The sequence below is a fragment of the Sarcophilus harrisii genome, chromosome 1 (assembly GCF_902635505.1).
Source record: "Sarcophilus harrisii chromosome 1, mSarHar1.11, whole genome shotgun sequence".
Classification (NCBI taxonomy): Eukaryota; Metazoa; Chordata; class Mammalia; order Dasyuromorphia; family Dasyuridae; genus Sarcophilus; species Sarcophilus harrisii.
Genome location: NC_045426.1, coordinates 172,201,239 through 172,216,721, shown reverse-complemented (window position 1 = coordinate 172,216,721; position 15,483 = coordinate 172,201,239). Strand labels below are relative to the sequence as shown.

General features: G+C 31.4%; 1 protein-coding gene across 5 annotated transcripts in view; it reads left to right on the top strand.

Annotated features, from left to right (window-relative positions):
* Nucleotides 1–15,483, top strand: part of SSBP2 (single stranded DNA binding protein 2) — a 375,378-nt gene that overhangs the window by 253,583 nt on the left and 106,312 nt on the right. For 3 of the 5 annotated variants that reach the window (XM_031967094.1, XM_031967100.1, XM_031967105.1), the window contains exon 5: nt 10,347–10,436. The exons of the other annotated variants lie outside the window; for them this stretch is intronic. In XM_031967094.1, the coding sequence (XP_031822954.1) occupies nt 10,347–10,436 (90 nt within the window). The remainder of the gene's footprint in view (nt 1–10,346; nt 10,437–15,483) is intronic. 5 annotated transcript variants of the gene reach the window in all.

The following is a 15,483-nucleotide window of genomic DNA, read 5'->3' as shown; positions in this document are numbered from 1 at the left end:
CAACACAACAGTGTGATCCTAGGCAAGTCATTTAGGCTCTGCTTGCTTCAATTTCCTCAGCAGTAAAATAGAGATAAGGAGAGCACCTCCCTTTTTTAAATAGGCAGAGGTGCCACAAGACTAAAGAAAGGCAGTCATGTGATTCTTAAAGAGGAAGAAGGTAGAGTTTGCAGTCTACACATCATTGGCTCAACTGGAATTCCTGGCAGAATTTTAAAACATACATTAAAGAATTAACTTGAGATATTTAGAAAGGGAAGCAATTAACACTAAAGGAAAGTATGGCTTTATCAAGAACAAGTCATGTCAGAATAAGCTCATTTTCATTTTTGGCATGATAATTGGATGGGTAGATTGGGAGAATGCTAAAATACCATATACATGGACTTCAACAAGTATTTTACAAATATTTTTCTAGACAAGACAAAAGACAGTTTATATGCTGTGTACAATTAAGTAGATCAGAAAGAATTAAAGAACTGGATCTCCTCCCCTCCCCCAGCTGCCTACCCCAAATAGTTATCAATGGGTCTATGCAACTTTGAGAGCAGTCTTAGTATGGTGCCCAAAGAATTTGTCCTTGGCCCTGAACTGTTAGCCATTTTTATCAGTCTTAGATAAAGACATAAAAACATGATTGCCAAATTTTTAGATGATATTAAGGTAAGAGGAAAAAAATAGTTCATTCAATAAAAGGGTGCAAATACAAAGTGATCTTGGTGGGTTAGAATAATGACTCTCAAAATACAATGAAATTTAATGAGTAAATGTAAAATTTTGTACGTGGATTTGAAAAATCAGTTTCACAAGTACAAAATGATTGCACCTAGCTGAAGAATAGTTTATATTAAAAAGTTCTGGGTGACTTTTGAAATGCAAATCCAGTATAAGATAAATGTATGTAATAGTAGTTATAAAATCTAATGTTATTGTGGGCTACATAAGGGAAACTCTTTACCTCAAGGCTAAATCTATTTCTCTTCAACTTCCACTTATGGCTCTTAAGTCTGACTCTGGATCAAGTGGAATATGTCTAATCCGGTCTCTACATTCAAACTTTCAAATATTTGAAGACAGTTATTCCCTCTCCCCCTCACCCCCCCAAAAAAAATCTTTTCTTCTCCATGCCAGACTTCCCCTATTCTTTCAATTGGTTCCTCTAAAATATAGTCTCTTGTCTTCTCACAATTCTGGTTGCCTTCTTCTGGGTATGATTCAGCTTGTTAATGTCCTTCCTTAAAGGTAGTAAAAATCACAGAACAGAATACTTCTAGCAATGGCCTAACAAGGTCACATTTTCTTCACATTCTAATCTTTCAAATACTTATATTTCCTCCTTCCCCCCCAATTTTTTTCTTCTTCATACCAAACTCCATTCTTTCAATTGGTTCTTGTAAGATAAAATCTCTGGTCCTCTTACAATACTGATTGCATTCTAGATATGATCCAAGCCTTCCTCAAAGGTATGAACCAATAAACAGAATAATTCAGGATTCTTATGCTCCGAATCCAAATTTATTATTTATTTGTTTTTTATTTATTTATTTTTATTTTTACTACAGCATACTTGCCAAAGTTTCTTAAAATATAGGTCCCAGAGCTATAAATAGTGTATACTGGATAGGATGTAATTAGAGAATACTATTATAGTACTCCTTTGACCTGGACATTATATTTCTATTAATGTAGCCAGAGATTTATTAGTACTTTTTTTTTTCAAACAACTATGACATTTTTAGTTTATATTGTGCCCAACTTAAAACAATCAATAGACTTAAATATAAACTTAAATGCAAAATATTTATTCTTATTCAGTTTCATCTGAAGTGTTGTGCTAGAAACATTACTAGACATAGAAGCAGAAGATCTGAGTTAGAGTCCAAAATATGATGGAAAACTATATGACTATAGGTTGTATCCCCAGTGCTTAGCATAGTGCCTAATATTTTGTTCAGTTGTTTCAGCCATGTCCAACTCTTTGTGGCTCCATTTAGCGCTTTCTTGTCAAAGATACTGAAGTGGTTTGCCACTGTTTGTTGAAGTGTCCCCTTTTCTACGAGTATAATAATACTATGGAAGAAGAAAGGGGGGTTAATTGGACATATTTTGCTAGTGGTTTTTGTTCTCACTTAACCTAATTCTTAGTGAGCCTTACTTTCCTTTAGATAAGTCTTCGCAAACCATCTGTTTAATTAACTCTTCCATATTTCTGCCAGAATATTGTAGTCTCCAAAATCTACCCTTTTTGCAATCTTAAAAATCACAGAATGTTTTGTCTCATTTCCTTTAATGAATAAGATTAACTATAGGAACAAATCATAGGTTCTTAATCCAATCTTAACTAATAACATTAACAATTAAAAGGATGTTGTCCATTTTAAACCCTTGTTATTCAACAAATGTTTATTAAATAACAATGCATACAAATTTATTTTATGCTTTACCTCCACTTTTAAAGCATGATTCAAGTTTATTATAGGATTAGGATTTTTTTCTCACTTTAGCAACTACTATTTATCCATAAAAGATAAGAATTAAGAATCAAACAAGTCAACTAGTTTGGATTAATTGCAGTAGCCCTGCTTCTAGGTTTCCCTACTCAAATCCATTTCCTACATAGTTGAACTATATTCCTAAAGCCCAGGTCTGATTGTGCTTGTCCACTGCTCAAAATGGTTTAATGGTACCCTATTGCCTTGAGGGTTTTGCATTAATCTTCCTCATTCATTGTTCTGTTCCTAGCATACTGGCCTACTTTGCTTTATCCATTATAGCCTTCCTTATACAGCTCCTGCCTCCATATCTTCATATAGTCTGTCCTTCATGCTTCATTCCCTCTTCACTTCTGCCTCTTGGAATCTATCAACACTCTTTAAGACTGAGCTCAGATGCTAATTCTTATGCAAGATCAATCCCTTTGTATATAATTTATATTTACTATATATGTGTATATGCTGAAATTTCCCATACTGCTAGGGCACAGGATATAATAGTAGCAGGTTGGGGCAGAGAACTTTTCCTTTTCTACCTTGGATCTCTCCAATGCATATATTACATAGTACCTTATGCATATTAAGCACTTATAAAATGTTTGTGTAATTGCTTAATTAAATTAAACTTTAATGATTTTAAATTTAGGTTATTTTGGATTCTTTTGAAGAAATCAAATATAGAACTATTTATCTGCTCTTTAAATTAATCAGGAACCCAAAGTTGTTTATGAAATTTAAAAAATAATTCAGTTTTTTATTGTTTGTTCTGTGATATGGCATGTCAAGGAAGAGACATGACAAAGGTGGTTGGGTAATGGAAGAAAGCTGGTAAGATAGATAAAGATATAGAGAAAAAAAAGACTCAAAAAAAGTCAGAGGGTTGTGTATGTATAGTTACAGAAAAATGAACTCAGATATATGCAGAAAAGGCTACAGAGAGACCAAGAGCCCTAAATACATTCAGAAGTAGAGAGATAGGAGATGGAGAAATATGTAAATGTTTAACTTCATTGATAGATCACTTTTATTGTACAAAACTTAGAATCCTCTAGGTTTAAGAATTCAGCAAACATTGTAAGAATTCTTATGGTTTTGATTTAAATTCATTTTTCCAAACTGGAGATACAGATCTTCATCAAGTTCCATCTTTGTCTCATTTTCACAACCACAACTCCTTTGCCTACAATGATAGGAATCCCGTTTCTTTTCTTTTTTTTTGGAGAAAAATACTACCTATAATATATTAATTAAATGTCCTATCTTTTTGATCTTTTAAAATATTACCACCAAAATGCCAATATTTTGTTATATAAGTAGTTGACTGAAAATACAGATAGAATTAAACTAGAGTTCACAACTATATGCTAAATATATTTCCAATGCTAAAGATGTACAAACCTGATTTTTTTTTCCAATCTAGATAATATTCTTAAAAACTTTCCATGGATTTAAAATATGAACCCATATTCTGGTATAATTTTAAATAATTTGTATTCCTTTTGGCAAAGAAAATAATTCTACCCAATTGAGTTGTTTTAAAAATCCAGGTTTTCATGTATTCTTTTGTAAGCAAAATTATAAGCAATCTGAGGAAAAAAAAATTTTAAATAGAATATTGTCACTATCTTTGTGAAGCTTATGATGGAAAAAATATAAACCTGTTTAATGATTCAATAATTCAAAGCAAATATATGCCAATTAAATTAATCCTATACTAAAGACCAAACAGATTTCATCAGTACTTTTTATATTCAGGTTTGATTAGTAGAAATGTATTCAAGCAAAATTATAAATATAGAAATAGAGCTCCATAATGGGAATTCAACCTTAAATCCAAATTCCACATGTGTTGCATTAAAAAATTCCCTATGGTGCAACACAAATAAAATTAATATTTATTGATAGTTTTTAATGTCCCAAAATTATTTATTGTCCTTTCTATGGTTTGAATAGTTATCAAAGCCTAAAAGCAGCATATCATGAATTAAAAACTCATGACAATACAGACATTAGCTGACTTGCAAGACTTGTGAAACTCTTCCTAGAACTTTCTTATAAGGGTTTCTTGAATTACTTACCTTGTGTTATTGTGTATTGCAATTATCTATGCATTATTTTTGTTCTATGCTAGACTGTGAGAACCCTGTGAGGAGTAGCTCTCTATTTGATAAACTTCCTATATTTCTCTGAACTTAACACAGTGTTCTGAATACACGAATTTTCACAAATCAACTGATAGGTTTAACTAATGTAAGCTTGGGAGGGAAGTAAGGAAAACTTTAGAAAACCTAAATAAGTTTTCTCCCACAGAAACAGAAAAAAAAGATATAATTATATTTTTTAAATATTAGAAACATTATCATCGTGGATAAGCACAAAATTTAGTACTCCTTTCTACTTAAATCCTATGTCCCCAGACTAACTTTGATTTTGTTTGATAATTTTAGAGCAGCTCTCATTTGGACAGTATATTCTTATATATGTCAATTTCCCCATACTATAAATTATCCCTTTTCAGAATTACACTTATCATTTTGAAAACTTAAAAATTTCTGATTCAGGTCCATGCCATCTCTTCATTGAATTATTTTTAAAAGTCTCAAGTGATCACTCTTCTAATCTCTTATCTTCAGACAGTTAATAAAATAAACTCCCTAAACTCAATAGTCTATTTCTAACTTGATTTTTTGGGCCTTCTTTTACACTATTTATCTTCATATTCTCTATATTCCAGCCATATAGAACTTGCAGTAACACCCCATTCTTTTTCTGTGGTTTTCTATTCTTGCCAAATCAAGTAGTCCATTTTCTATCCTTTGTAGGAAAAAAAACAAATAAACAACTCCATTGTCATCTGTGTCTATAGAGATCCTCTTCTTTCAAGGCTTACTTCACTTCAGCTTTTCCATAAAATGTTTCCTGAAACATCTTTCAGTTAAAGATGGTTGCTCCTCTTCAATTTTTCTGCAAGAACTTTGTGTGACTTCTTTTTCATTCTTCTCTTCACCTTTTATGTTGTCACACTTCATTATGTACACATTGTTTCCCTCAATTACAATGGATTTTCCTTCTCCGTTTCCCTTACAAAAATAACAAAATTATTTTTGTAAGAGGGAAATCAAAATAGACAGAATTGAAATCATATTAAAATATCTTTTCTTCCACAGTTGAGTATGTCTACTCATACATCATTCATTCATTTATTCAGCAAGTATTTTTTAAACATCTTCTAAATGTCAGGAGACATTTTTAAAGATGTGCCCAGAAATTAAAGCATTAAATACCACACTTGGTCATAACCATATTTAAAATATTCTGAAAAGCTCATTGGAAACTGATACAGGCAGAAATTTTTGAAATACTACAAACTCCAAGTTATGCAATGCCTCTAATCATTAATATCAGAGAATGTAGTGTAGCAAAAGAGGATATTGATTCTTTACAATTGAGTAGGGATCTGAAAGGAAATACTTAATTTTCCAGAGGGTAAAATTATTTAAATTATTATTTTCCATCATTAAAAACAAATATCAATTAGAAGATATAGAATACTTTTAAAGAATGTATCTTAATATCTTGAATCAGCAGACTATCTTTGAAACATTTAAAGTTAAGCTGATCAAATAATTTAGTGTAGTCTCAAAAAGATTAAAAATAACTGTAAGACCAGCTAATTTCAATTATCTAAATATTCTTATATTACTATTACATGCCTATAATTGAAAAAGAGTGGCCTGACACCTAAAAATACTAATTTTAAGTTCTTTTTTAATATTAGATCTTTTTTCTAAATGTACTTTGTTATAATTTATTAATTATATCACACTTTCTCCTATTTTTGTGTTTTCCCATTAACTCACTCCTTGACCTGTGTTTTTATGGGTGTAGGTAGGGACTTCCCAGAGTAGAAGAATCTTCATGACTCTTTGTGTGTGTGTGTGTGTGTGTGTGTGTGTGTGTGTGTGTGTGTGTGTACGTACTGGGAAAATGGAGATATTCCACAGAGAGAAAATACTAGCAAAGAGATTAGGCAACTTGTCCAAGATTATGTTGTTGGTCACCATACTGAACCCTAAGATCTCTCATTTTTCAGATGAAGAAACTGAAGTTCAGGAAGATTAAATAACTTGCCCCAGGGCCACCCACTGGTATTAAGAGCAGGTATTGGGAGCTTAGTCCGCTTACTCCCTTTTATGCTGCACTATTTTGGACATATTATATTTTGGCAAATGTATAATTATAAACATAAAACAATATGAAATAATAGCAATTTATCTTACAAATAAACTTAATTTTTTTTCCATTTAAGACCAATTTATTTTTTAATTCTTGTTTCTCAGAAATCTTTTTTCCCTATATGATTTTTGGTTTAAAAAAAAAAAATGTAAACCGGAATTCAGTTTGCTAAGGGGTAGTTTTTGGCAAGGTTATGAATTTGGCTAGGCACACTCATAGCTAAATAACATTTCAGATAGCACTGTTTAAATTTGGGGCTACCTTAAGATAATATTAAAATTCAACGGCCTTTATACTCAATGATGATTGCATTTTCTGTGGAACATATGTAAAATTTTAAGTATTCATATTAGTATACAGTAAGGAATATATACATACAACATTCTACACATATGCTCAAATGTCATGGCATTATTATAATAATTTGCTGTATGGATGAATATGCTATTATTATAAAAATGATCATACATACCTACCATAATTACTCACTTTAACGTTTTAGGTTTTCTTTTTTTCCACCAGAAGTAATAAATTAACATTAATTCATCTTTGGTTTATTTCCTGATCCCTTTTGTAACCAATTTCAGTACTTGCATGATGACTGGTGCCAGTTAGGGATGAAATCTATAGTTAGAACACTGATTATTGGCCCCCCAAAATAAAACAAAATTCATGACATGGTCTTTTTTTTTTTTTTTTTTTTTAGCAGTTTTTCAATCTGTTTTACAGAATACTTTTGTATTTTGCAAGTAAAATTGGATTTCAATGGAATCACTCATTTTTAAAAATCTTTTAAATAGAAAATAGTCTTCTTAAATCTAGTTTTTGTCTACATCATTCTCCAAATCATATTATCCTGCTCAAACTTAGGGCAGTGCATTGTTCCTAAGTAGAGTTGAGGAGTCCACCAGAAAGTAACATAAATAATGATTCTCATAGGTAGAAAATTTTATCTTTACCATTACTTGTACGTCATGATGACAGCTCAAATTCAGTGTAGCCCAAATTGAACTCATCAGTAACTCCCCCCAAATCTTTTCTCTCTCCAAATTATCCTATTTCTGTTGCTGGTGCCACAATCCCTTTAGTCACTCAGGCTAAAAACTTCAATCATCATTGATTCTTCTCTCTTCTCATGCCATCCTACCAGATGCCAAGTTCTATCAATTCTACCTCCAACGTCTTTTACCCATGCTCTTCTCTCTCTGCTTAAATAGTGATTTCCTACTTCAAGTCTCTTCATCTCTCACTTGGACTATTGTGATAACCTCTTTACTGATCTCCCTATCAACCAGGCTTTTCCCCTCTACAATCAGTGCAGACAAGCATTTATTCAGTGCCCCACCAGGCACTAGGCAGAGTGCTAAAGAAGAAATTACAAAAGTGAGGGGCACCCCCTACTCCCAAAGATCTTAAATTATAAATTCACATACTATACCAAATAAAACATTTAAATACAGTCTATAGTGAAACTAAAAGTAAAGATATTAGTAAAAAGAACTTAACATAGTATGTAGAAATTAATTTCTGCCATCTTTTGTTCTAATCAGTATATACATTATGTGCAAAAAGTCAAATTGCCAGAATTCTGAAACTATGATAAAGAAACAATCAAATAGTTGTTTAAAAGTGGAAACTGTGTTCTATTTAAAGACAGATTTTCATAGTTTTTTGTAATAGATACCTTGTATTTTTCAGTTTTTCAGGGGTCTTATTGCTGCATATATTTTAAGGACCAATATTACATTAAAATTCATTTACAAATTTTTCTATTATAATCTCTGAGATTTCATGACTAAAACTAATTTCTTTCATATTTAAGGTTATTAGTCTTGTTTAAGTTCTGGACACTAGTCCCATGTCTAATTTTGTGTAGGGACTGGGGAGAAGGTAGGAGAAAGAAGAGTGAATGGGACTGAAATGCATTTTAAATTCCATTTAACAGTATTGTAGCTTTCCTGACTTTACTTTAGGATGCTTTTTTTAACCCCTACATCTGTTGTAATGTGATATTTCTTCATTCATACTCCCTATTTTAATGAAATAGAACTTTACAAACTCTTGTTAAAAGAATAACTAAAATTCATTCCTACCAAGCATTCTGATATTAAGGGCCAGACCAAGGGTATCTGGAGAAAGTAGAGGCAACCTTTATGCCACTCTGGCAATAATAATTATACACCTTTATATATTGCCTCAGGGCTGAACAGGCATATTTCTCAATGAATCTTGCAGCCTCCAAGATGAAGGTAAAATGTTCTGTTACCAAGTCACCCTCAATTTAGGCTTCACACAGCTTCCAACACAAACAAGATACAGATAGTAGGAACACATCAGTAACTTGGTCAAAAACTTTCTATGACTTTTAATTGTTGATATGCTGAAACACAAAATTTTCAACCTAGCATTCAAGGCCATACATTAATCTATTTTTCCAATCGTATTCCATATTACTCTCTTTTGTGTACTGTGTTTCAGCCAAGCCCAATTATCTGTTCCCTGAGCTCAATGTATTACCCCCTTGCCTTCATACATTTATGCAAGCTGTCACTTTGTACCTATAATGTACATAGCCTACATTTCAATCTTTAAGAGTACTTCTCTTTTTCCTGGGCTCAGGTCAAGTGCCATGTCATTTATTAAGTTCTCCCTTTTATCTACCATTCCCTAAAAAAAATCTCCCAAATTGAAAGAGTTCTCTTTTTCTGCTCAAATTTTCTTGAGGTACTTTATATCTCTTCTTTGCCTCTTCCATATCCTATCTTTTTCTTTGCTTATTTGGACATGTTTCATATGTTTACTTCCTGAAATAGAATGTAAACTTGATGGCAGGGACAAGGTTCTATTTTATATCCTTGCATTCCCAGTATCTAACAGTATTTTATGCATAGAAAATAGAGATCAAACCAGTGTTTTTATTGGAATCCCTAAACATCCCTAACATCCCTAAACAAGCAATTCTTTCTACCTATACTAGTCAACAGTTTCTCTGCAACTTCAGTCTTAGAGAATTGCCTAAAGTAGCATATGTGATTTAGCCAGCAGCACAAAGCTCACACCCAAGTCTTTCTAGCTTTGAAGTCAATTTTTAACGTCTTAAAGTCAATTTCTAACTTAAATAATAGTCTTGTAGATAGAAATAGTTAATAAAAACATAGTGAATTCATTGAAAAGTTAAAACAAACCATAAAAGAATTTTATTACAGTTCCCAGAATTTTCTTTTTTAATCTCACTACCTTGACAATTAAATCTTATTGCTACTACAAGTTTCTTTTTTATTCCTCAACTTTTACTTGAATGGACGATTGACAAAATAGTTTATTGCTATATTCTCCTATATGTGTGTTTATGTGTACGTACCTATTTGATTCAGGCTCTGTGATTTTTTAAAAGTATGAAAAAATTGTTTTGTAATTTCCAAAAGTTTGAAACTTCTTGTTCAATCATTTGACCTATACAGTCCCAGACTAAATTACTAACTGAATTATAAAGTGCCTTTGGAATGAGGACATGGAAGTCCTCATTGCTGGCCCTAATTATCCCTTTATACATTAATCTTTGGTTTTGTGCCTTCATTGTAATGACAGAGGCTTTTGTTTTCCATTTATTCTTTTCAGAGTGCTGCAGCAGCTCCCAGTCCAGTGCTAGGAAACATTCCCCCAGGAGATGGCATGCCAGTAGGTCCTGTACCACCAGGGTTCTTTCAGGTACACAAACTAACTGTGACTGCAGGAATGTGAAGGGGGAGAAGTTCTTAGAGGATTTTGTTTGAGGCTATGCAGGAAAATAAGTCAATTTTAAATCTTACGGTGAACGTAATGTTATATGCCAGTTCTTGGTTATTCATGAATCCTTATCCAGTTTATAAATTATCTTTCCTCATGTCTTCTTCACCAGTTGCTTGTCTTTTGACCATCTTGCCCCCTGCTTGAGAAGAAAGGGAAATAAGGGCCACAATTTTGATATTATTATTTGGTAAGGGTTTTTTGTTGGGATAGGTTGGTAAAGCTAGGTTTTGGGATAATATTGAATTTTATCTATCCATACTCTTCCTTTCTCCCAAAGGCAGAGAAAATCCAAATTTATAAATTTTAGCCAAGTTACGATTTGTCCTACTGTACATTTCAGGAGGAGCTATTTAGGCCACATCTTTGACAAAGGACTGTGTCTTGTCAACTAGAATGTTAAAAGAACTATAAGTTAACATTTTAAAATATACATTTTATGTCAATATTTTTAAATGGTTGCAATGTTATTAATTACCACAATAATTGCTTGCATTTGTGTAATTGTGGCACCTTAGGATTTTTTAGTTTTATAGAATGCATTCCTTATCTCTGCTCACTTTCTCATCTAAATTCTATCCTCAACCTTATATACACATGCTAGCTAGTATGTAATTATTTTCCAAATAAAATCAATTTTGTGATCTTTGAAAAAATTGGAGAATCTTTGTATGTTACCAAAGATGGATTATTATTAAGCACTATTTTAGCAAAGTTAATAAAGTACGTTACATATGAGTTACAGTGAGTTACATTGGGAGCATGAAAAAGTTTGGCTATTATTTTAGTGCTTTATATTTTCAAAATCTTTAATAATTACTCTTTAGATGATCCATACTAACATCATTGGTGAATAAATCAGTGCCTTAATAAATTTGAAATTATTGAAATAGAAGCAATTTCCTGTTACTCTTTTGTTTGGAAGAGTAATTCCTTTGATGTAATTAATTCCCTCTGAGGAAATTTCTTCTAATCTAGGCAAAATAGCTACTGTTCTGCTACTTGGAATTTTAAGAGAGTTGCCTGGCTTCATATAGAGCTTAAGTGACCCTTGCTCACATTTGAACCTAGATTTTTTTCACTTCACAGCTTGTCCTTTCTATTCACAACTCCAATGCTGCTTCCCAATGTATAACAATTGAATAAAAAAGCCACAATTAAAACTCAAAACTAATGATGATAATGTGCAAATAAATCTATGAAGTTATATATTCATATATGCAAATTACACATGATCCTAAGAAATACAACTAATATGTTAACGTACTTAAGTGAATTAATGGACCTTCATGTGAACCACTGTTCCCACCAATCAGTTCAGTATGCTATTTTTTGTACTGTTTATAGCAACCCAGAAACAGCAACATGTTCATGATTCTGAACAATACAGTACCTATAGTAAGGAACTTACATTATTCACTACCTGTCTTCTGTAATTCATAGTTCATTATATTTTCATTCCTTTTTATTTTTACCCTATGTTTTCAACCCCTTTCCCAGATAGTAACTATTTTAAGCCTGTTATTCTTTAAAAGGAATGACTCCTCAGAATGGACTGTTGTAAGAGGCATGCCAGAAGTCTTTATCAAATTGAGCAGGAAATGAAGATATCCCTTGCCAGGGTATGACTTGGGGAGAAGTTTACATGGTATTTCTCTCCCTCTCCATTCTGTATTTTATAACAAAAGATACATAACCATGATTTCAGTTTCTCCTCTTTCCTTTTTTAAGGTTCCTTACCTATGTAAAGACTTGGTAAGAGTAATCAATTGATACAGCATGAAATGTGCTTAAATCCTATTTCCTAAAAGTAAATAGAAGAATCAACTTTCTAAAATTTCTGCTAGTAAAACAAAGAACTTGAACTATACACCTGCCTCAGTCATTCTATTGCTTCTTGTTATAAATATGAAGGGCAACTGGAGAAGAAACTTCCCCATGGTGAAGGATATCAGTGAACATATGGAATTCTGGCAGATAATAGAAGGCAGTTGCTAATAAAAACCAATACACATGAGCTATACTTGTAGCATACATAAATATTAAGAAAGTATATTTTCAAATGTATAAATATGGAATGGCCAGTAATTAGAAAATGTCAATTCACTTAGCTAATAGAATGAAAAAAAAAAGCATGCAAAAACATAGATCATAATATTTGCTTAAATTCTTTACACATGGATTTATCTATGCAGAGGATAATAGAGTCAGTAAATTACTTTAGTTTGAGATCACACAATCTAGAAAATTCTCATTTGTGCTTAACACGAACATCTCTTAATTGTCCTTTTAGAGGATAATGAATAGATCCCTCCAAGAAGGTGCCAACTTTTACCCAAGTTGTAGCCATAGGACAGAGTAGGAAGGGATCTTAGAGATCTTTTCATTTTAATTCAGTACTCTACTTTTATTTTTATGGAATTCAAGATGAATTATTTTTATATGTAACTGAATGATATGTATTTTCTTGACATATAACAAACTTCTCTTAATTCACACTGTCTTGGGAAAATATCTGTTTGAAGAAGTGAAAATCAGAATTAAAGAATATTTTCAAAGACTTGCAAAGAAATTTTCATCGGAATATCTCATTCAGGAACAGAAAAATAGGCCAATGGAGTGTTGCTTAATGTATTCAGAAGAATGATTTGATAGTTAACATATCAAAGTGCCAACCATAGTAGTTCTAATCTTTGGTTATAATGGAATGATATTATACGTGAATGAATTTTAATAAAGTACCTAAAAAAACAATTAACTTAACTTTCCCTCTTAATCATGTTAGCATTTTATTTACATAACAAGCCACCTTTCCAAAATGTTTTAACTATAAAACTTCAGTTGACTCCCTAATATAATTTTCCCAAATTCTGAATTCACAAAGTTGTAATAAATGGGAATTTGGACCAACAAAATATAGTTGTTTTTTAAAAGACAAGGGCTTTACTTGAAAAATAGGAATATATTTAAATAATGGAACAAAAAAAAGACAAATTCCATACGTTTTAACAAGCCAATCTTGGTATATTTTCTTTAGATTAATAGCTTTATATTTGATCAAATATTAACCTTATTCATCCTAAAGGATATTAGAGTTTTATTGAAAAAGAAGTTTGCTTCTGAAGAGCTTATCATTGAAATTAGTATATCATTGAAAATTTAAAACTGCAGAAGAATTAGAAGTACAAAGGGAAATTTGTTTCATAGAATAAAAACCATTCATATAAAAATGTAGAGTCATGTGATGTAAATGTAAAAATGTAAAGAACCAGAAAGTTCTGGTTAATCCATAAATATTCTAAAGTAAAATAAACTGCCACTGATGAAAAATTTAGAGTAGTGAATCTCAGCTTTGTCAAGTGATGACCTACTCCTTTATGACAGTATCATCTCCTCCAAAATTGCCATATTTTTAAAAAATCATTTTTGAAAGTAAAATACATTGAGCTAATTGGATACATTATAGGTTATTGCAAAACAGTTTGGGAATCACTGGAGTGATTCCCACTGGTCTGGAGTAGTGTTTTTCAAGTTGGGAAGAAAAAAGTTCCAAGTTCTTTTCCATTTAACTCACTGCCGGAATGGCAAAAATATAAAAGATTCAGTACTTTGTGGCACACTGGATCGAGCCTTCCAGCCATGGGTAGAAAAACTTGTGCTTGCTTGACTTTCTACTCTCTCTGCTTATCCTTTGCCATGTGACTGAAAAAGATTGACAAATTGAAGACTCCTGCCTAAATTTTAATTGGATAATAAATCTGAATTAAAAACTGAATTGTATCATTTTGTTATTTATTAATGGCATTCATTTGAAAAGGTGGTCCCACATCCCACTGAGGAGTTTTGAGCATCCTAGTCAGTAACTATTACCCTGTTCTTTCTTCCTTTGCCCTACTGAAATAAAGTAGCTTGTTTCCAAATTGATTAGTTTTTCCTTAAGCTTTAATAGAATGGCTAAATAAAACAGAAAATGTTTTAAAAAGGAAAGCAGTTACTCTTATTTTTTTTTTAATTTGAATCTTACATAGCATATGAATGTATACATGTCTATATGTATATGATTACAGATACCTATGTGTGTATATATATATATATATATGTTTATTGCATATATGCATGTGTATTGTACACACACACACACACACACTTGTCTATACATGCATACATGAATAAATAGCCTTGTTGGGGGAGGGAAAGAAGAAAGAAGAAAGTAAAGAACAAAATACAAGGAAGCAAAGATAGATGGACAGCTCTGAATATAATGTTATTATATAGACTTTCTTGAAATGGAAATGTCTTTTTGCTTTATATTTTGAATTATTTCTTATGTTCTTCTGTGAACACAGTATTGTTTTTTCTATTCCTATTTTGTATTTAAGTTTAAAATAAAATTTAAAAACAGAAACAGAAAAATTTAGATTATTTCTAAAAGTACATTATAGATTATAGAACCCTTAAGATCATATGGAGTAATGATCACACTTACAGAGAACAAGGCTGACTTATAATTTTTATTGTAGCTTGAAATGTTTGTTAAAATTTTACCTTTCTTACTTTAACTAAACTAGGAAAAATATTTTAAGCTATATGCTTTCTTTGAATTTTTTCACAAGGTGATTTTATATTAGAGGGTGCAAATCTTGTATTCTTTGGATCTTTGTCAACTCCTTGTATCTGCATTTAAATAAAATATATTAAATCTTATTTTAGGTATGCAAGCAGATCATATCATTGTTTCTAGATAATCTATACCTCTGAAATACTCTGGAACAGGGTAGACTTCTTAGTTCATTTTTAGCATGCATTATATTTTGTTTTGTTTTTTAGCTTAATGGAATTTTTGTATTCTGGTCTTCAAATCTTTAATTTTATTAACTGAAACTATTGAAAACTGAATATATATGGACACATATGATTGTAAATGTGATACCTTGTAAAAATGTTATTGTTAATTATTATTGAATTTACC